Source organism: Marmota flaviventris, chromosome 5, assembly GCF_047511675.1.
Source record: "Marmota flaviventris isolate mMarFla1 chromosome 5, mMarFla1.hap1, whole genome shotgun sequence".
In the NCBI taxonomy this organism is placed as follows: domain Eukaryota; kingdom Metazoa; phylum Chordata; class Mammalia; order Rodentia; family Sciuridae; genus Marmota; species Marmota flaviventris.
The window spans coordinates 49,246,096-49,269,904 of record NC_092502.1 but is presented as its reverse complement, the minus strand read 5'-3'; the positions used below and the strand labels follow the sequence as shown (position 1 = coordinate 49,269,904).

The 23,809-nt window shown below is 40.6% G+C and overlaps 1 protein-coding gene across 2 annotated transcripts in view; it reads right to left on the bottom strand.

Annotated features, from left to right (window-relative positions):
• Positions 1-23,809, bottom strand: part of Tnfaip8 (TNF alpha induced protein 8) — a 110,951-nt gene that overhangs the window by 34,016 nt on the left and 53,126 nt on the right. Inside the window, exon 1 of one of the 2 annotated variants that reach the window (XM_027941034.3) lies at positions 5,014-5,236. The exons of the other annotated variant lie outside the window; for it this stretch is intronic. Coding sequence (XP_027796835.1) covers positions 5,014-5,086 — 73 coding nt within the window. The 5' untranslated portion in view covers positions 5,087-5,236. Of the gene's footprint in view, positions 1-5,013; positions 5,237-23,809 lie in introns of those variants that run through there. 2 annotated transcript variants of the gene reach the window in all.

Sequence of the window (23,809 nt, the reverse complement as noted above, 5' to 3'; positions counted from 1 at the left end):
TCCCTGGAACCAGAAGTCCTCTCTCCCACAGCAGCAAAAGGGCAGGCACACCGCCCAGCCTTGACCAGTCAGATGACCACTATCTCAGATTTTTAACATTGAGGATGGTGGAACATGTAGCCACATCTGAGTCCCAGGAGTGGCAGAATTTAAAAAAAAAAAAAAACAAGTCAGTGAAAGCAGTGGTGATGTCCTAACAGACGTTTCTCGGGAATGTCCCTGCCTGTACATCTTGCTGCATTTTCAGAGGCTAGTTTTACAGCTTTGCAGTGGATGCTATAGTTTAGATCTTAAATGTCCCCCAAAGGTCCAGTGTTGAAAGGCTGGTCTCCAGAGTGGTGCAACTGGGAGATGGTGGAATCCTTGAGAGGTTCAACCAAATAGGAGGTTTTCAGTCACTGGGGATGAGAGACCCTGGCCCCCTCCCTGCTCTCTTTTATTTCCTGGCCATGAAGTTAGAGGTTTTACTCTACCACATGTTCTCACAATGATGTGCTGCCCTCACCACAGTCACAAAGCAACAAGGCCAATGCACCATGGAATGAAACCTCCAAATGTGTGAGCCAAAATAAACCTCTTCTCTTATAAGTCAATTATCTCAAGTAATTTGTTATAGAGGTGGAAATTGACTAACACAGGAGATATGTAAACTTCCCAAAGTCTTTCCAAAATTTTTTTCCTGCTTATGATAGTGGGAATCAGTTCCATTTCTTGAAACTAAAAACCTGATAACAGAAGTGATTATTGTAATAATTGAAGGTATAAATACTAAGGGTCTGAATCAAGTCAGGGACAGGAACAGGGGAGATAAAGGGAAGGAGATGCTTTTAGCAGATAATGAGGGAGATAAAGCACCAGTTCTTGGGACCAGCTGGAAGCAGAAGATAAAGAAGAGGGCAAAGTTAAGGACAACTTCCAGGTCTGTATTGAAAACAAGCAAACAAACAAACAAAAAAAAGGCGGGGTGGGGGGCAATGATATTCAGTGAAGGTCATATTTGTGGGTAGCTAAAGAGAATGAGCTCAGTTTAGGCCTACTGGATTTAAGGTGCCTGCCTGACAGTCAAACATGATTTCTACCAGGAAGCTGACTGGACAGGTGGATCTTAGAATAGCCCAGGAAGGAGGACTAGGAGATTAGAATAAATAGCTAGAAAAATAAAGGAAGAAAGGAAAACCAGGAGATGGTACTGTCATAGGAAACAAGGATGTTTATCTCCTGGTGTCAAATGCAGTTAAAGAATTTTAAAAGTCATCAGAGCAAAAACATATGAATGCAGGGTAAGTGGTAACTTTAGCACCTGGGAAGTCACTGGTGATTTTGGCAAATATAATTTTTCTGGAGTGGAGGAGAAAAAGACAGACTTCAGTAGGATGAAGGATGACAAAAAGTGAGAAATGAGGAACTATGAAAAAAAATTTTAAGTTTATTTTAAAGGAGAAAAAAAGCAGTGCTTAAAACTGGAAAAAGTGTTAAGAATTAACTCCCCACCTCCCAGGACTGGGGATTGAACCCAGGGATACTCTACCCTACCATAGTGCTACATCTCCAGCACCCCTCCCTCTTTTTGAGACACGGTCTTGGTAAGCTGGCCTCAAACTTCTGATTCTTCTGCCTTGGCCTCCCAAGTAGCTGGGACTGCAGGCATATGCCACTGTACCCTGTGATGCTGAAGATTAACTTTCAATAGAGGTCATTCATTCATTCTACAATATTTAATACATACCGCTTGCTGTGTAGGTCCTGGGAATAAAACAGAGAAAACAGACACGGTCTTCAAGAACTTGTGGACTAGAAAAGAAGGAATGCTAACCAGTCTGGTAAGTGCCAGCAAGGAAAGCAACAGGTGGCTTTGAGAGAAGGCAACAGAGGACCCTAGTTTTGGCTGAGGTTCAGAAAAAGCCTCTCCAAGAAGCTGGCCAAGAAAAGGGGGTTGGGTGAAGACAAGGATATTTTGGTCAGAAAGACCAGCCAAGCGCCAATGTCCTCAGGGGAGCTTGAGAAGGGAAGGAGTCAGGAAAGACCTGGAGCTGACTGGTGTAGCAGCCCAAGATGAAGGAATGATATTCTGGAGTAGGAGCAACACCCATTCCACCGTCACTGGGAGGGAAGGTGTGGGTGAGGTGAGTCTGTCAGTCTGGGAGCAGGAAGTTAAGGGAGTTGTCTGATGGCTACTGTTTTCTTTGTGAAATAGCAAGACTAATGAGGCACATGAGAACTGGGTAAGGTGGTAGCAAATGGGAATCTGGTCAATGGAAGAGGGAGCTCAGCTTGCTCACCACTCAACCATTATTCTTCTTCAAGTCCTTACAAAGTAACCCCCCTTAGAAATGGTTTTCTCAATTTCTGGTACCAAAACTGATAACTAGGGCAAAGGATTCTTGGATTCCTTGATACTTAGGTCTAAAATGATCCTCAGAAATCTCAGCTACCATTCACTGTTACTACTTCATAATACCTAATTTACGTAACAGGAAGCAACTGTAGCCAAATAAGAAGCCATCAGCTCATGAAACACTCATCCACTGGAAACTTGACATGCTCTTTTCAACAGCACTCCCCTTTTTAATAAAGTGGGTTTCTTCCTTCATTTCCCTTGCTTTCCTATTCATTTTATGTCTAGATGTCTTAAACTCATTCAGCTTTTAATAAAGCAAGTCCTCCATTCTTTTTCTCAGTTTAATACTTAGGCACAATCATCTATTCATTTACAAGCAGGCAAAGTTAAACCATTTCTTTAGAAGGTGGCTATAGGCTGAGGCTGAAGGTTCAGCACCCCTGGCATGGAGTCAAATACATTCTAAGCCATGATGGCTTAACAATATCCCCAGTCATTTGTTTCTACATTCATGCACATACAGAAATATGTTGGCCTCCAAGGATTTCTGAATCCGACTTGATTTTTTTTTTTTTTTTTTTTTGGAGTCCACTCCCAAGAAATTATATTAGTCTCTGACTGCAGCTCAGAATAATGACTTAAAAGTATCTCCCATTACAACAAATCAGGCATGAAGCATCCAAAGGCAATTTTCTTGCAGTGCAGACATTGTGAAGAGCTAGTAGTGACCTCACACTAAGTGGGATACATAAGTCTGCCAGCAGCTGGTAGAAAAAAAAAAAAAACAAGTATCTATAAGGGGAATTAGGATTAGTGAGAACAGAGAAAATAACTGAGTTATTTCCAATTTAGCTTTGGTAGACGTCGGAGTGATGGTAGCAGAGGGAAAGTTCTAGATCACAGTCAATAATCGCCCTTACAGGAAATACCCAGGACACTACATGAAAACCACACAGATACTCATCTTTTATTTCCTGGCAGAAGCTACAATGATTCTATCTGGTTAACAAAGTATTTGATCAATTTCCCTAAAGTCTTATTCAAAATTCTCACCCTAAGGGCCATTGATTTAAAATTCTAGCATCTCAGATTATTTTAAAAGAAACATTCTGAGTGATTGTAGCACATTTGCACAAAGTCCAGGACTGCAAGTAGAAGGCAGGTGAGAAGCAAGTTCAAGGGAGCTCACTAACACTCCAGTTTGCATGCTGCTTCCAAACACAACCAGAGAACTCAGAAAGGAGGCATGGATGTTGCTAGAGGAATGTACAATACATTCTTCAGAAGACTGGTTTTCCACTTTCTCCTCACTCTTTTTCCAAAAGAGAGGGAAAAGAGGCCTAGGGGAAAATGCCAATTTAAATGCTATGTAATTCATACAAAAATTCACCAATGGTTTTTTCAGCCCAATTCCTACTTGCTTTTGACTACTTTTGAGTTAAAATAAACTGCTATTATAATAATAACAAGACATAAAAAAAGAAAAGCATCCATCAACACATGGCTCCATTAGAATAGAGGCCACCGCAAGGAAACATTAATCCCCCAAGTTCCACATCAAGCTCAAAAACAATGCTCCTGGCTGTCATTTTTCATTTAGGCCAGCCCTGTATTTCTAATAAACAAGACTTTTTATTTTTTTATTGACCTTTTCCCTCTCAGAGCATAATAAGACAAATGTCAGCCCACAGAGAGCTTTACTTTGGGAAAGGAATCAGGAAAAGGCAGAAGAGGACAAGTTTCAAGGGCTCTCTCTAACTGATGTCTACCAAATGGAGCCTTTGCCTGCTCCTCAGGCTGCCAGGGCTGCTGTGACTGACTTCAAATTTACCAGTTTCCCAAGAGCTACTTGAAAAGAAAAGGGAATTTCACAATCTTGAACACTCTCCCCTCTTACTTTCTACTTTTCCCCAACCACTCCCACTTACAAGAAGACTTTTATATATACAAAGTTTCAGAAACAAAGCATACAAACGCTCACACACAAATAAACTCCCCAAACTAACACCAGTGCATAATTGTGTTTTGGTTGGAGTTTTTCCAGCTCTGTCACCCGTTCTCTGTTAGAAGTAAATGAAACTCTTTGCTTTTGCAAAGTTAGAAACAAACTCTCCTCAGTTTCAAGCTGAACAAGGCCCCCCTCATATCTTTCAGACCCCCAACAAAATTAACTCACTGCTGAAAAGCCAGTTTAATTTTTTTAAATACACCAACCTATTCCTCAAATAAAGATCTTTCACTTCTTCCCCTCATTCAGCTTCCCCTTTTAGCCGGAAATGCACGTCGTTTTCAATTTCTAAAACCTCTTTTCAAGGGACCCTGGGCCCTCTCCACTTCTAGGCTTGTCCCAGGGATTTGGCTTTGGGCTGTCCTGATGCAGGCAGCCCTTTCTCAAGCACATTTTGCATTCTTGAAATCATAGTGGGGTTTCATTTCTAGAGAAGTCTCCACTTAGAGGGCAGTCTGAGCTAGGTCCCCTAGTTCCCCTCCCTCTCTGTCCGGTGAGAAGGGAGTCAGAGATGGGTACCCGGCTCCGCATATTCTGCTCCCACTGGGCTCAGAAAGTAGACAAAGTACCCAAGGCTCACGTAAAAACTCCCATTAGCGCAGACTACTGTCTTCCTCCACATTCCTCAGCAGAAGTTAGCCAGTCCCCAGAGAAATCAAAATCATACCTTCCTTAGATTCTTCTGTTTCCGAGTGCATAGTGTCAGGGTAACCGGCTGCAGGCACGATCGCAGCTGACATGTACTCTGTCGAGCTGCAAGTTCGCTCAGCAGAAAGATCTGCACACAACGGAACATAAAAAGGAACGAAAACCACTAAAATCCAAACCTCCCCGGGGCGGGAGGGCTGGTTCTGGTGCAGGGATTTTCAGGGGGAAACTTCTGCAAGAGTGACGAATTGCATCTCAGCTGGGCGGCAGGAGTCCGCCCCCGAGCGGCGAGCGCCCAGGCCCGCAGGCCAGGCTGTGGGGCGGAGGCCAGGCGACTTGGCCCCGCTGGCTCACCGCAGGTGGGGCGGAGGACCAGGCGGAGGCAGGGTTAGGGGTGCCCAGGGCAAACCCACTCAAAGAAGCTGGGAACATAAAATAAATGTGCAATAAAGAAAAAAGTCATCTCAGGGAGCGCTGCAGTTTTACATAAATAACAAATGCATATAAGCAAACCTACACTTAAGAGTTACATTTTTCGACACCCACTTTACTTTCCATGTCTTGTGGTTTTATATGTCCAAAATTATGAATTATAAAGCTGCTGGGTTCTGTACATTTTTTTTCAGGAAAAAAAAATACAGATACTGTCCATGTCATCCTCAGGTATGAAATCACAAACCCCAGAGCAGCGCCTCTGGAAGAAATTGGAGGTGGCCTTCACCACTTACTCATCTGGGCAAGGAGGTTCTTATTCAAACCCCAGAATGGCTGGTTCACTAACTGCTTTTGCTCAGTTCTGACCCCAGATCTGACCCACAGGTTCCTAAAGTTGGCAGAGTAAGTCACCTTATCTCTATAGAGTCTTGCTTTTCCCTTATGAGAAGTGGGGACATGAGCTGCCACCCATATACCTGTCTTACTGGGGTAGATTACAGAGCACTTGTTTTATCACCAACTTTTGGCCAAAAAAAAAAGTCCTCAGAGAATAACATATCTGAAAGATCCATTTGGAAATTGTGAGAAAAGTTATATTCTTTAATAAATTTACTTTCCAGCTGCTTTCCTTTATTTCATTTTCCATTTTATACAGGGGAAAATAGAGGCACTGTGGTAAATTTAAATTTAATGAAAAGAATATATAAAAGATCTGGATTTAAGAAGTCTGAGTTTAAATTAATTCTGCTATTTATTTTTTGTATGACCTTAAGCAAATTATTTAACCTCTTGGAGCCTCCATTTCCTAATTGATTAAGTGAGTATAAAAATAGTATTTATGTCTAGTATTACATAGGTAATGATAGTAAAAAGTGATTTGAAAACCATAAGTACTACATATTGTAACTAATTAAAAGTAAATTTTTGTAAAACATACTCTTGGGTTTTATTTTAGTATTGGGTTCAAACAGAAAGAGTGTGTTCTTCACAAGCAAGGAGGGAGACGTTGCTAAATATTAATATGAGGCTTAGGTGTTAAATTACTTCCTACTGCTAAATAATTTTAACATACCTAGGACCCTGGCAGAATTTTATCACAATCTCACTGAAAGGACAAGATGAAGAAAGAAAGATATAAAAGCCAGTTGGAGAGGAGAGAAGTGAAACACCTGGAAAATATCAGTTGTGGAGACTCAGAAACTGGCCTTGCCCCGCAAAGGGTAAAAGGCTGCACCATTCTGAAAGTTAGTTAACCTCATGGTCCCTTGTGCCACACATTCTGCATCAGAAGTTGCTGAAATATGTACCTTATACTCAGTACCCTAGACTTTTGGGAGAAACAACCTGAGATGAAGACAATTCCAAACCAAAGAAATGCTCCCTCAGCAATCACAAGTGGCCTTTTCTGTCCTGCCCAAGGAATCATTCAGTCCCCTCTCTCCTCCTATACCATCCGTCTTTGCCCCACTGCAGCCCAGATGTCCACAGATGTCCACCAGGGGTTCTGAAGACTCCCGCCAAGGCTATGTGCTACACAAATGAGAGAGTTTCCACTGATCTATAATTGGGGTAAAGCAATACCTTTTCAAGGTGATGATTATGTAAATTCAGACAATTCAAACGCCAAGCCCAGTCTATCCCCAGCAGAATTACTTTCACTCTTCTTTTAGAAAGTGGTCCCATAAGAAATAGTAGGTAAATGTCCTTTAACCACATTAGGTATGTTAAAGCACATGTCCTTAATGTCCTGCTTGTTTTTTACACTGGTTCAGGAAAAGGTTTTCTGCCCAGCTCAGGTTAGCCAAGGAGAACAACTGCTGAACGAACAGTTCGGGCTTGCCAAGGCAGCCTTGTAATTCAATTTAGTCATGTTAACAGCTCTGCTGATCTCTGAACATTCACCAAGATCCTCGGAAACCTTGAGAGAAACTTCTTTTGTATTTAAATGCAGTGAAGCAGTCACCTTGGGGAAGAATGTCCTGATCTAGCTCAAGAGCAATTGATGCTCAGCTTTTAGACTGTATGTGATGCTAAGTGAAATAAGCCAATCCCCCAAAACCAAAGGCCAAATGTCTTCTCAGATAAGCGGATGCTGATCCATAGTGGTGGAGTGGGGTAGGAAAGAACCAAGGAACTTTGGATTGTGCAGAGCAGGGAGTGAGGGAGGGGTGGAGTGGTGGGGATGGGAAGGACGGAAGGTAGAATGAGACAGTCATTATTACATTATTACTCTATATACATTTATGATTACACTACTGGTATGACTCTGCATCATGTACAGCCAGAGGAATGAAAAGTTGTACTCAATTTGTGTACCATGTGTCAAAATGCATTCTACTGTCATGTACAACTAATTAGAAGAATAACAACAACAACAACAAAAAGATTGTATGTGATAAGGACCTTCCTCTGTCGCCTATATGACCTCAAAGCCATCTGCCCTGGGTAACTTACTGCCTGCCCCATGCCCATATCTTGCAAAATTGGTGACAAAGGACAGCAGACTCTCTAGGGATCCCTTGGTCTTCTGCTGCTTCCAAATATATACTAAGTACTCTTGATTTTCCCAGGCTTTTATTCAAAAGAGGATTAGCACTTTTTTAGCCTCAGTGACTAATACTCCAGTTCAGCATAATGATTTATTACCTCCTGTACATGGGACTTGTTTACTTTTGTATATATGTATAAGAAACACTCCAACATCCTTAGGTTGGAAATCGGGAAGTTCCATCAACAATCTATTACAGACAATCTGATATAAAATAGCAACTAAGTTAGCAACACTTCTCATTTAGTAACAAAGTGCATTTAAATATTATGGTGAATTCCAACACATGTCCAATAATGGATCTTTCATCTTCTCTGTCAACATAGAAGAATTAAAATCCTGGCTAAGATTATGATGGTATATCCTTCATTATCAAATATTTACATATGTCACCTATATATGGGTCCGACCTCCCTGGAACTTCCAAGTATAATTTTGCGCACAGATCAAATGAAGTCAAGCTTACAAGTCACCTTGGTTCTAAGAAAGTGGTCAACTGAACTTTTATCACAGAGCAACAGAAAAGTCTTCTCCTAAACCATACATAGATAAAAAAGAAAAGATGTTTAAAAAAATAAAATAAAAGGTCAAGGCTTTGGGGTTTTTTGCTTATAGCTGCCTAGATACCTCTTAAAAATAGGGGAGATCAGCAAGTTGAGAGAGGCAGAGATGAGAAAACTAGCAGAACTAGGTAGAGGGAATAGAGATATTCAGGAGTGTCATATACTTTGTTCACATGCAAAAGTATTCTAAGTATTCTCTGGAAATTATGTGCCTACAGCTTCTAAGTCATAAGAACTTCAGGTCATTTCATCAGTATTTTTCATTCTATCCTCCTGACACAATGCTAAATCTGAACATACAAAATTTTAGGTCACAAAATAGTTTATTTAATATAAAAAAACAGCTTTCCTCTGTTCAACTTTGAGGCTTTCCTCAGTTTTTTTCTATTATTTATGCCTTTAAGGATTTCTATGATCTATATATAAAATTGAATTTCCCTTTCTCTCCTCATATGTGGGAAAGATCTTTGCTTTTGGTCTCACTTGGCTGGGGCTGCAGGTTTCACATACATTTTAACCTTCTAAAACAGGTAAGCCTAGGGCCAAGCAGAATGGCACATGCCTATAATCCAAGTAGCTCAAGAGGCTGAGGCAGGAGGATGGAAAGTTCAAAGCTAGCCTCAGCAATTTAGTGAGGCCCCTAAATGGATATCTCTCTGTACAGCCCCTACCTGATCTAGGTGATCTGGCTCTCCTTGCCTTAAGAACATTTTATCTATCAGAAATTGAGAAAAGGGTGCTCAAATGACAGAGGTCACTTATGTACCTTCTAGGGAGTCAAACTCTGTGCTCCAAGTGGCCTTAGTTTATGTGTTGTTGAGAAATGGGGCAAGGCTGGGGAGTTGAGGTGAGATGGGGCAGAACTACCAGAATCAAGGAAGAAAACTGAGGAAGAATGTGGAGATGGGGAAGGGGAAAAGTTACTGGTGACCAGATTCTGGGAGTTTTCAGTTAAGGGAAAACTGTTTCCTCAGAATCCCATGACATATTCAGGAAATTCCTTGTAATCAGTAACACTCTGAATGTGAGTGAATACTTCTGAGACAATAAAAGAGTGCTGACCTCAGAGGGGAGCACACACAGGGAGACAGCAATTCACCTGGGGTACATTTGTTTCCTAAGATTTCATTGTTTGCTTTTATTTCTCTCCTAAGAAATAGTCCTCATTAAAGAACTTGTAAACACACAACACACACACACACACAACACACACACACAACACACACACACACACACACACATAAATGCATCAGGTCTGAAACTCTCACTTGAAGAATTTATGACCCATGTTCCTTCTTTTATAATACTTAGCAATGATGCCTTGCATTTTTTAAAGGTTTGACTTAGTCTCCTAAATAAGCTTCTTTGGGTCATCATACCCATTTTAAAGACATGCAATTAAAGAAAAGATTATTTGCTCAAGGTCACCAAACTAAGTAATTATGTTCTTAGGTCACAATGAAAGCAGGCTAGGCCTCCTGTCTTGTATATTCAAATGTTTTTCTCTACTCAAGTATTCATCTAAGATTCATGCTCTTTATTTTGCAGAGGAATGCCTCAAAGCTTGCTGTATTGTGAGCTTAGCTAAGAGTTTAAGGCTGGACATGATTCTAGCACACACTGCTCAAACTGCTCTGTTAAAATGCTTAGATCGCAGCCTCAAACTAAGGTCATTCCATTCTTGATATTTAATGCTTTAAATAAGCTATAAATTTAGCCACTTCTATTTATTTAGTAACATGAGACTATATTCTTTTAAATTAAAAATTCAGTCAGGACCCTAACTAAGCTTCCTTGGATATAAGGGTACCAGGAACACAAGTGGGGAGACTGGAGACAGAAAATCTGGGAGACCAGGGGCGCATGACGACTGACACTACCACAAGCACAGCCAGCCCAGATGGTGCCTCATTTGCATGAGAAGGGTTTTCTCCTACTTGTTCTTCAGTCCTTTGTTCTTTAAACATGGGCAAGTCATTAAACCTCTCTGAGTATCTGTTTGCAGTTTTGTAAAATGTGATGATGTCAGGCTTAATTTTTGTGAATAAGACCAGGCTGTTTTAGGTTGTTTAAGGGTGTCTATTCAGAGGGTTGGGATATAGCTCAGTTGATAGAGTGCTTGCCTCACATGAATAAGGCCCTGGGTTCAATCCCCAGAACCACCAGAAGAAAAAAAAAAAAAAGAGAGTATTTATTCAGAGGCCCTAAATGTTGATCCTCCAGATCCTCCTTATAGGTATGCAAAATGATAGAAAGTGAAATTCTTTACCATGCTCAGGTTCATGGGGTCAACATGGGGATGGCACAAGAGGGGCCACAGAAAGAATTCAACAGAGATACATCAGTCACAACCAACCAACACATTCTGGGTTTTCCTTCACAAAAATTTTCAATGATCAATCACATCTATAGAAACTCAGGCCTGGAAGCAAACTGAGTGGTCATCTCTAATCCTCTACTTGTCTGGTGAAGCAACCTCCTAGACACATCAATGTCAACATGCACTCTGTCTTCTGGAATCTCCTCTATTACCTACATAGCAGAGGCAACCTCCTACAAGAGACAGTCCCATTTCATTTCTGTTAGAAGTTTCCTCTTTACTGTGATCTGAAATTCAAGTCTAAGGGCAGTAATTGTCAAGTCATTTTCACTCTAACCACTGTCTTTACACTTTAGAGTAAGGAAATAATTTTGTGATGAGATAAACAGGTTTTTAACTGGATTTTCTTTTTCAACAACGTAGTGGAGACCCCATCACAATGACTGGCTGATGTAGCTGCATGCAATATGAGACAGTTATGCAACCTTCTAGTGTCAGCTACACATCTGCTATCGATTATTGTGAAACATTCGGAAGCAAGCAGCTCTGCTTAAGATGTCCAGTGATAATCTCCTTTCCTCAGTGTGCTCACTCTATGTGGTTAGAACACAATGCCAAGGCAGGTTAAGCAATGAGTCCTATTTGATTGTATCTGAGCAGTGAAGAGCTTTTTCCAGGTTTCTGAACAAAATTCTGAAAATTGAAATCCACAAAGAAAACAGAGGTGGTACTCCATACGTGGAATTTGGATCACAGATTCTTGGTCCAAGATCTGTTTGGAAGTCTAACCTATTTCCGGTTGTCATGCTTTGATTTTCACATTGAGTTTCTGACATGGGCAGACTCTAGGAAGTTAACAGTGTGCCAAGTAGTCACAGTTTAAGAGACAGAAAAGGCTGGCAGGGAAGCTACAGGGCTGCAAGAGGCTTGCCAGGTGTGGGTGGCCAAGGCTGACACTCAGCAGACAAACTCAGCAGTTGGTGAAATGTGCACTGAAGCAGAACTTACCCAAACAGGGTTCTGGGAAAGGGAGGTTATTTATTTATTTATGTATTTTCAGGTAGCACTGAAAGGCATGGATCAGAAGTTTGTTCCACTTGAATAGGTCTGGTTACAAAACTTAGGTTTATTCAGCCTGTCCTTAAAAGAAGAGCTATAGAAATATGTATTAGTTAAGATTCATAAAATTGTAGATCTCACCAAATGAATGCATTTTCTAAGACACAGCTAATCTGAACACTGTGCTTGCCTACTAAAGACAAGGTAATATATTGTCCATACATTTCCTAGTAGCAACAGAAGAAAGCTTCAAAAAATCACTTTCTCAATCTGATATATATTTCCAAAGATATTTTTTTACCCTCATATGAATTCAGCAAAGTCCCATCACATGTCATTTAATTTTCTCCATTTCAGCCATGTACAGTCAGCCCAAGAAGAAATAACAATGAAATGGAAAGTCAGCCACTATTGCACCATTCTAATTTTATGCAGCAAAGTAAGCATGACATGGAGCTGACAATTTGCTGTTTCCCTCCTGGCTCTAGTCTCTGCATCGATGCATGCCCTCTCATACTGTGAGTGGCTCACACAGTGATGGTGAGTGAATACTGTGTCCAAGGCCATGTGTCTTTTTAAGAAACTGAAATAGTAATTGTACATCTTTTGGGGATGCCATGTAATGCTTTGGAACATTTATACACTGTGTATTGATCAACCTGGGATATTTACATCATCCATTGTCTCAAACATTAATCATTTCCTCATAATAAGTTCAAATAACTTCCCTATGTTCATATGTGAATACACAACCATTGTAACTCCACATCATGTACAACCACAAGAATGGGAAGTTATATTCCATGTATGTATAATATGTCCAAAATACATTCTACTGTCATGTATAACTATAAAGAACAAATACAATGGAAAGTCAGCTACCACTGCACCATAAAAAAGAACTTTCAAAACTCTCTTTTCCAGCTTTTTTGAGTTAGGTACCTTTTCATAGCAAAATGCCTATGAAGACAAGCCAACCATATCATTTGGTCCCAAAGAAACAACAACCTGTTCCAGTGCTATAGGAAGCACATACACAGTAAGTCTTATACTTACTGGTAGACGGAATATCAGTCTTTAAAACTTCTTAGCCTTCTAAGAGGTTTTCAAAAAATAATATTGAACCCACACAATTTTTACTTTACATAATTCTGCTGTACTCTGAACTAAATTGGTACCTTAGAACTTCATAAGTTAGCGTGGTGTGGCCAAGAGTGGTGAAAAAAGACTCCTGATCTTAACTTTGGGATCTCCCAATTGTGTGCCAGTGTACCTCAGAGCACCACAGCCAACACGAGGATGTTACAGCATGATTTAAATTTTGAGGGAAACAGAGCAATATTCAACACCCCAGACACGGCATAAGCTACTCATTCCAGCTAGTTCACAGTTTAACATAAGCCTCTGCTATTTTCCTCTCAATGACATCATTTCTTTCCAAAGGTAGGCTGCTGTGATAAAAAGCAAGTATTATGTAAAAAGTGATGTGGAACAGGAAATGAGGGTAGAAGGTTCCAGTCAGATCTGAAGGTTTGAGAAATCATGGAGTGGCTAGTGATAAATTTATTATTTCACATTCCACATTCAAGTTCATTACTTGCCGTGAAAAAATTAAGAAGGGACCTTTATATATCTTTTCTTTTGCCTGCTGGTATGATTCTGTTTCATCAGTGGAGGGCATTGCAGAGATTTTACAGGAAGAAGTTTTCTTCCTGGTTCTGGTGCTTTCTTCTGCAAGCTCCTGTAAGCAAGTATGGCTTCTCCAGCACCCAGTTCCTGAGTGTGGACGCCTTCTTCAGCAGCTGGATCTTGCTGTGCACCATGGTCAGCACCACACAGCCCCCAGTGGCTTCCCTGGCCTCTCTCTGAGGTGATTTGCAGCAGAATGCTTCCAGTGGAAACCTTCCTGTAAACAGCTTTCCTCAGAACCTTATTCCAGCAAGTTCTGTCAACACATCACTACAGCAATTTCTCTACCACTCAGGGAGCCATAGTCAGTCATCCCCCTCCTACAAGATCTGGGGTGGAGGGAAGCCTGTGCCTGAGTGTTCACATCACCTGGGGTGGTAGCTGCTCCTGATACCTGCTACTTCTCTATTCTTTAGAGTTCTCTTTATTTCCTATTAGCCAACCCCCATTATAGTTCATATTTCTTTTTGTAATAGTATTATTATTAATTGTGGTAAAATATACATAACATAAAATTTACCATTTTAAGCATTTTTAAGTGTATAGTTCAACAGCAATGAGTATATTCACATTTTTGTACAACCATCCCCAACATCTATCTCCACAACTTTTGCATCTTGCAAAACTGTTAACTGGGCTGTTCTGTCTTTAAGAATTTGACTGCTGCTCTAGGTAGCTCATCTAGGTGGAATTGTAAAGTATCTCTCTTTTGTGATTGGCTCATTTCACTTAGCATAGTGTCCTCAAGGGTCATATATGTTAGAATTTCCTCCCTTTTAAAGGCCCAATGGTATTTCATTTCATCTGTACATCACATTTGGTTGATCCACTCTTCCACAGATGGACACTTGGGTTCCCTTCACCTTTTGGCTCTTGTGAATAATGCTAATATGAATGTGGATTCACAAATATCTCTTCAAGATACTTTTTAATTATTTGGGGACTCTATCTAGAAGTAAAATTGTGACAGCATATGACAATCCTATTTTTAATTTTTTTAAGAACTACCATAGTGGTTTCCTAGTTAACATTTCTTTATTTTAAACTTTCTTGTTCAAATTGCTGTGTGGTTTGTCTCCCGAATGGACCCTGACTGATACATGCAGTACCCAATAGGTGTACATGTGCATTAGTAAATAAAGAAGAAAGTAAAATCCTTTTTATCTTTCAATTATTATTTCACAGGACTACACAGTTATTAAGTTATTTGGACCTTAGCACTTGATAAATGTTAACTACTAAGTATTTCTTTTGTCCTAGAAATGCCATGAAAAAAAAATTACAGAGACACTAAGGGTGCCATGAGCCAGGATCACCTGAGAACCTCTGCTCCAGCCCACACATTTCCTACTGCCCTTAGGACCTGTATGCTTGGAGTTTCCTTAGAGTTACTATACCTAGAAACATCCTTATCCCTGAAGGCACAGACAGCCTCTCACTTCCACCCCCAACACAGCATCTTGATTTTTTTTATACAAATTATGAAATTTCTTCCCATTTAAGCAATGGTGCCAAGAAACCTTATGATTATCATTACTTATATTCTTCTGTCTTTCCTTGTTTCTAATCTAAGTCCCACAATCAAAATATTTCCTAGATGGGTCTCCATTCCTATATCAATCAAAAAGGCCATCATCTCTAGTTTGCATTACCTATGATTTTTAAGCTGTTTTCTCATCAACAAGACGATGAGTTGAAAATTAAAATGCCCACTAAAGGTAGAATACACTATTTTCTACCTATCACAACTATAGGCTGCCTAAATCCCTGTACCCATGAAGGCACACTGATAAGGCAGGCTGTGGGTAAGACACTATTCCTCTCGCTCCCAAAGAAGCCAGTGCAATGCAAGTGAGCATGAAACGCATCACCAGAGACAAAGTTATGAATGTGCGCCCACACACTTGTAGATTTGGGTGGTTTAAAGAGTAAGTAATCATTCAGAAACTTTTGATGCTCACTTTCATTAACTGGAAATGACCTAAAAGAAACCTTAGGATGAATCATGATACCCTGTGCAGCCACACCGTGGGAGCAGCTGCTGCCTGTCTAATTTTCCTGCTGTTACACCCTTCCAGTGCTCCTTTCAGGTCCCAACTCCTCTACAAAGTCTACTGAAGCCCAAAGTGAACTTACACATCTACAGTAAACATCTATTATACTTAAAGTTGACCATCTTGATGTCAGTTGTCTTCTGAGGCAGATCTGTAAGCTTGGCTATTTAAAATACAAGATCATACCTTGTGTGTGTTTGCCTTTTCCCCTTTCTAGAAAGCACAGTGCATATTGGATACTTTGAAGGCTCTATACAACTAACAAAATAATAGTTTTATCATTTCATAATACTGAGTTATGACAACATACAAAAATAAATTGAATTTCCCCATGCCCAAAAAGTACATTATGAGGAACTATGTTCATATATATCTGTTACCTTCAAAAGAAAGAATGAAAAGGACATACGCATTGCTTTGGAAAACTGAGGCTAACACTCTGTAATCATCCATAAATCCAACAAGTTTCCAAAAATTCTTTCAGAAAAGGAGCCAAGAAGAAAATAATTCTGACAGCTGCAAACCTTCTGTTTTACAACATGCACAGAATGGACACACTTCCTTTAACATCCTCATAACAGAGAGGGCTGAGCAGATGCAAGCCTCCCCAGTAGATGTCCACTGGACTCTAGATTTGAACTAATGGATTGTGCTTATCTTTAGAGAAGCAACCTTACTAGCCACCTATCCAACTGACTGCATTTTACCATAGAGACCATTAATAAGATGGATTGGACAAAATTCCATTTCAGTTAATGGAATTTCCAGGGCCAGCAAGATACCGGCAGCAGCTGCCCACTTTTAAAGAGCAGCAACTTCTCCATCCTCAGATTGGAAACTTTGTTTCCTTTAAGTTAAGAACTAACATCCGGCACTGGCCACCTGAATATATATATACTAATAAATCCCAGATGGGAATTCCAGACACCTCTTTACTCAAGGCATGCATTTCTTTTTGGCAATAAACATTCTATTAAGCAAGTCTCCAAGGAACAAACTCTTTTTCAGAGACTGCTTCCATTCACAAGATGCTGTGCTTTCTAAAGCCAATTTGGGATAATTGCACAACATGTAATTAATTTTGCCATCTCTTTTCTCAATGGATGAAATCAATCAGCAAATATAAAAAGGTAGTACCTTCAAAAGGTGGATCTCAGTTTTTCTAGTGGAAGTGGACCTTCCACCAGAGGCTAAGAAGGAGAGAGGGAAGTGAGAGAGGAAGATTGGAAAGGACACTGAAATACAATTAGGTGGAATAAGTTCTAATGTTCTATAGCACAGATGGGTGACCATAGTTCACAATTTATTATATGCTTATGAAGAAATAGAAGAGAGGAATTCAAAGCTTCCCAACATACACACACAAAAAAAATGTTTAAGGAGCTAGAAATGAGAACCATCCTGATTAGATCATCATACATTATACACATGTATCAAATGATCACACTATACCCAATAAATATATACAAATATTATGTGTCAATTAAAAATTTTTAGTTATTTTTTTTTTTAAATGGTAAGACTTTATCCAAAAGATCTTATTTTTGGACTAGAGAAATAAAAAGTATGTCACTTGGCCATAGCCCCAAATACTGAATCAATAACCCAGTTTATAACAAAATAATTTATGTGTTAAATTAAGCTATGTTACCATCAGCAATAATAAGTATGATTTATCAAGCATCTACTACATGCTAGTGTTATACTAGACACATTATAGAACATATCTTTTCTCTTATGCATCTCAGTGTGGTAGTGCTTTCTAGTCCATGAAATACTTTGGCGTACTTTGCCACTGATCCCCATAACAAGCATGTAAGGAAGGAATCTTGAGTATCACTGAGAACATTTGCTTCTGATGATACAGAACCTCAGAGATATTAAGTGGCTGGCCCATAGCCACTTAGCTCAGGCTGAGCGTAAGCTGAGACTAGAATGTTGGTCTTCTGACCTCATTGCTTGCTATTTTTTCTCTACACTATGGTGTCTCTCTGATTGAGCAAAACACAAATTACAACACTAAAAGGCAAATCTGCCACATCACCAGGAGAAAAGAGGTACGGGGCAGTAAGGAAGGTCAAGGGCAAAGCTGACTTGGAGGCTTAGAACCTGACTGACCCTAGGGAAAGGGAGCCAGACAATAATTTTTTAAAAAGTGGCTGGGTGTTGGTAGCCCAGAGGAGGAACAGGTGTGGCCATGAGGGACACGAGGAATTCCACTTCACACACTGAGTGAGTCTGATTGAGGTCTAAGTAGGGAAACTGACATGGTATGAACTTGAGCCTCTTCTCTCAAACTGATTTCCCATATACTAGAGCTCTCTCCAGGAGTGGGGGGCTCCTATACAGCTCAGTCAGTAAAATTATTTCTAGAACAGATTACATAAAATATTTAGTCTTTACTTATCAGAGGCTATAGAACAGTTTTTTTTTTAAGAAGTAGATTATCACTGTTAACCACACTGTTTTATAATATAGATAGAAACCTACTTTTGCTCACTAAGCCTTATAAAGTTATTTTTCATTGTATTTACACTCAGTCAACAATTTCTGCCCAATTTCAAGAGACAAGAATATGCAAGTGATTAGGATTTCACATTCTTTTTAAATGCTCTAGAAAGCCTGTCCCAATACACAGATTCTACAAAATCATGTAACTCCCTTAATATATTACAGTCATGCTTTCAGAGGAGAGGAGCGAGACTGGGTTCCAATATCCACAAAGTGAAATCACATATGGTTAAAATTACCTTGAAAATTCCTTAAATAGCCCAGAAATTTCAGTACCGTCTACATGATTTTGTGTATACGTAATACTGTATCGATTCTAACTTTTAGTCTATGGCTCTCTTCACTTGTCAAATATTCAAGTTCTTCCTCCATAATAATGATCAATTCATGACACCCATTTGCCTGGTCTCCTGAACAAAGTGTTTCCCATTCTGTTGGTGGTCTGAACCCTTAAACTTATCCACTCCATAACTTCCATCAGAAGGTGGTCAACACAAGCAATGCAGAGAGTTACTGCCTGGTAATGAAGGAGCTGCATGTGAAGGGCCAGGATTTCCTCACAACTTTCTTCATCAGGGTGAGGTTTCACTTTATTGATAGCCTCTAATGTGCCCTCTACAACTCATAATTGGATATACAAGGGACCAAGGGAGAAGTAAAAGTTCTGGAGGAAACCAGAGACGCACTGTCTGCTCCAGAACAAGGTGTAGGTGTCAGCATTCGGATGTTTTTCCATTGCGCAAGTATCTGTGGAGGACCTACCATGTGCGGGCACTTGGCAAAAGTCATAAATACAGCAGCTTTCTTATCTGTTCTTGCAGAAGACTGAGTTAGGGGGCCGGAGCACGAAAGTTTTGGAAAGGACACTAACCACTTACTAATTAGAATCCAGTATGATAAATACAATAGCAGAAAAGCATGAGGTTCTGGGACAATTCATAGAAGAACCTAAATCAGACCTGGGGCAGCGAATCATTAAGAGCAGCTTGAAAAAAAAAAAAAAAAAAAAGTAATACCAGCAAAGGAAGAGGAGAAAAGAAGGAAGACAGCATGCAAAAAGATCCACAGGTGAAGGAATATCTAGTGGGAAAGGAAGGCTGAAGAAAAAATCAATGGCTAGGATAATCAGGCAGCCACTGGGGATCCTTTGAGAAAGGGGATTTAGTAATATGATTAGAGGTAGAAGCCAAATTGCAAGGAGTTGCAGAATAAACCTGTGTTAAGAAAGTAGAAAAAGCCTTGGTGGACCATTCAATAAGAAAGTTTCCCTGAAGAGAGTACCCTCCAGAGAAAGCACCATCAAAAGAGCACAATTTGGCACAAGTTTGAGCGGCTTTGAGAAAGAAATATTTAAGTATCCACAACTCTGCCACCCGTCAACACCAGCCACAAGCAAGTTGAGTGCCATCATCTCTTATAAAAATACCTTTAAAATTTGCATGGACTCTGACAGGAGTTTGAATAATGTAAATTAAAAAAAAAAAAAAGCAACTCCAAATTCCCTCCAAGTTCCCTGTTGCAGGTGCTGGTCCAGTAGATCTGACCCAAAGGGTACAATACAGTGTCATCTCTGAGGCACCTGGAGAGGCTCCTGAATCCCCAAATTATAATCTTAGCATACAGGAAATACTCTCAATAGGGAGGCAGTACTTTGGTACCACTCTATTTTCTCTGTCCTGTTCTCTGTTTCATCACTGAGTTCTTCGAAAAATACAAGTATCCATGGAAGAAAGGCCTGTGATAACATCTCACAGTAAATGAATTCACTAGTTTCTTTATACTTTCCTAGCAAGTGTGATGTGACTACAGGGCACTGTGGGTAGGAAGTAGAGATGCAAAAATTAAGAAAATGAGGAAGGTTGGGAAGAGAATGAATACAAGCATGTCCCACTCCCAGCTCTGCCCTGATCACTAACCCCATTGCTGTCTAATCCCAAGTAAAAACAAAGAGGAATGACTACACCAGTAAACAACTTACAAAGCAGGAGTGTGAATCTCAAAAACTTGGGGCTCCTTATTTTTTGTAATGCAAATTTTTTAAATGCTGTAAAAGACTCAGAACTATTTTGATTGAGATTTCCATCTCCTCTGCTCTAAACTGATGCAGGCTCCAAGGGCTAAAAATGACTTTCACTGGAATGATTTCTTTTGAGGTATTTCCAATTGTGGGTGAAAATTATGATGGCTGTCTTTCCCAAAGACAGCCAGTTTTCTAATCCAAAGGAGGAATTTGAAGTCAGGATATAGCTCAATTGATACAGTGCTTGCCTCACATGCACAAGGCCCTGGGTTCAAACCCTAGCACCACACCCACAAAAGAAAGTAACCATAAAAGGGTTAGAAAATCTGGTATCTCTGACACTGAGAAAACAGCCATGACAGCTGAAGTCACTTGGCTTATAGCCCAAGAATCACAAACTGGTAGCCTTAGGGCTAATCCAGTTCAAGGTGGACTTTTCTTTGGCCAGGTAAGTTTTATTTTTCATCTGAACTTCAACACCTTTAAAGACGATCTATTCTAAGTTTGCCTCAAGCCGCAAGATCCCCATTTCACACAGAGGACTATGTATACCTTTGTAGTACTTGCTTGGTTCTTATAGGCATTTGATTTAAGGGGACCACTGGTTGATACAGACTAACATTAAAACAAACACCCTGTCCTACAGAGGTGGAGCTCCAGCAGTGAGTATTTTTAGCACAGGTGAGTGAGTCACTGAGCAACAGAATCACTAACAGTAAGCCACAGCATGCACTAGTACTATAATAAGACTCTCAACAAAACAGCAATGCAAAACAACAGCGAGGCTCACCAGTCTCTGGATGAATGTGACTGTGGCTCTGCAACCACTTTTTAACAGAAGCACCTACTGTGAGTCACCACCTGATCTAGACTCAGGTACTCAGGGGTTCTGGCTCTACTCCTGACATCTGGATGTCTAAGAACACAAGCCTGGCAGCCAGAACCCCATTCTGGCATGGAAAGGAAATAACCCTTCCATTCAGTGAACTGTAGCCATAAAGGCACTATCTGTTATCTCCAACGAACAACATTCAACTTGGAGCAATTCATGCCTGGCACACAGCCAGTTGAGCCACTTACTTGGTAGCTACTTGAGACATCTGTAGCACAAATGTAGAAATGATGTTGTCATCTGTCTGTTTGTATGTCCTGACATGGAGATCATCCCCATTCCTCCCCTGATCTTTGTTCCTTGTGATACTTCCAACCACAGGCTGCAGAGAACCCAAGAATCAGAGAGCTGATGCTCAAAAGAAGGTTTTGAGGTTCTGATTCAATTTCCTCATTCTTCAAACATGGTTACAAATGAGAAAACAGGCCCAGCAAGTTGATGCAACATTTCCAAAGGCTCATCACACAAGTGTCTTAACAGGAACTAGAACTAAATCGACTGTGGCCTCAGGAGCTCAGCGCTCCTCCTGAATTCAGCCTCCTGGGGGCTCAGCAAGCCTTCTACACCCTTGGTCCCCTGAAGTCCAACCCAGTACTCCTGCATTTGATTTCTAGGAATCACATGGATGGCCTATCTCACTCTAGTTCCTCATTAGTGTTTGGATCAAAGCCCCCTGATAAAAGGTTCTTTGTTCTAGTTGGCCCTCTGTGCATCTGTTTCCCTCAGGGATGTGACAGGGAATGCTGGCTAGCTGGGAACAAGGCTCTGAAGTTTGTAATTCTAGACAGCAGCCATAGGTTTATATAAAAGATACACTGACACCTCTCCTGCTCCAACTGACTCACCACAAAAATGCTTTCCTGTATCACTCTGCCCTTCCCTCCTTCATAGCCCTCAGAATGTTGCCCTGCAGGAACTATCTAGAACAAACTAAATGAAATCCTCCAGGACTGATTGCCTTGCTTTATTTCTTCGTGTGCAGAGCCCAGTTATTGAAATTTAAATAAATAAAACAATTAGTCAAATATAGTGATTAAGGTCTTATCTTTAAGATGTAAGGCCACAGGAATATACAGCTGCCTTATACGGCTTTTAAAGAAAAATTCTGTGGGACTTCAGTGTTCTATGGTGACATTTAATTACCATAGGTTGAAGAGTTATCAGCAACTTTCTCTACTTCTTATTCTAATTGTTTGATGCCTACCTGACCAGATCTGTGGTACCCTGGAGATGCTTTATTGGCCTTTGAGAATTTCCCTTTGTGATCTGCAGCATTACCATGGTTCATGAAACTTGTGTCCTTGCTCACCCTAAGAGCATCTGCCATTTGTCATCAGGAGCCAATAATCCCATATGCAAGGTTCCATCCCCTATATCATACCATACCATAGCCAATTCAGTAAAGAAACACCATGACAGGACACCTGTGTAGCAGACTCCATGTCACCTCCATTACTCCCTCTCTGGATAGCAGCCTGACCATTTTAACTCCATTGTAGCAATCCCATACCCCTCTGCTATAGAGCAACTGGTAGGCAATCCACGCCCAAGCCAATCACCACAGCAGATGCTGTCACCAACGAACTGGCCACTGAGATGTCAGAAATTTGCATGGGGCTTCTGGAAAAGGTTGCTCACTACTCTGACAGCCACCAGGAGCCAGTTCCCTGTCTCCTCCTGGATGGTGTGTTGTGATGTGAAGTCTAGAATTCCTGCAGAGTCTTATTACTGTGAGAGAAGCCAGTTCAGGATGAAGCTCAACCACCAAAGGTAGACTGAAGAGGACATGAGTTCCTGACATCACTGGATCCCTAGCATTTCTCCTCCATGCACAGGCTGGTGTGCCCACCAACCCTAAGGGGCTTCCTGATGGACCCTACATGGGAATATCCTTGTCATATTGGGGTGGCTGACTCCCTGCTGGGACAGAAAGGGCAAGACTTAGAAGATGAGAGAAGGTGCTAGGAAGGTGTGTATGTGTGAAAGCTCCATATTCTTCCAATCTGAAGTAAATCACCAGGAGCAAGGTCAGATCTGCCTGGGATTTCTCCCAGGAGCTGAGATATAGTGAGAACCTCAGAGGCACACATGGCAAAGAACAGAAACATCATTAAGTAGTTAGCAGAAGAGGCAAATCAACAGTGGAAAGCACTGATCTGTTCAAGTCAGGCCAGATTTTTGCCTTAGAAAGTATTCAAAGTCCACTTGGTGCTGCTTTTAACAGGGCACATTGCACACAGCTAGTTATATTTTGGCACTTTCACTCTATGGTCTTGTAGCTAAAACACTGAATCCCAAAAGCAGAAAATTATCTAGGGTTTTCATTAGACTGTCTTTGGTGACCTTGAACTAAGCCCTTTCATTCTCCATCTCCCACACACAAAAAATATTTGCGACGTTCCTGCTTAGATGAGAAGATGGAATTGCAGAAATTTTTCTTGTCAGACTTTCTTATTTCTATTGCTCACAGCAGCCCCCACATAAATACCTGGATTTCTACTGTGCTTTGCTGTCCTTTTGGCCCTGAGTTTTTGATCATGGGATTTCCTCAGCAAGCGCTCATTCTTTCCTTCTTACCAAGTTCAGTTCAGAGAGCTCTCCCTGGAAGCATCACTCTCTTAAAAACAAATAAACCAAAAGACCACAGAATTCTGTGTCCTCAGGCTCCACTGGTGGCCAAAAAACTTTACTGAAAGAATTGATTCCAAAGGATGCAAACCAATG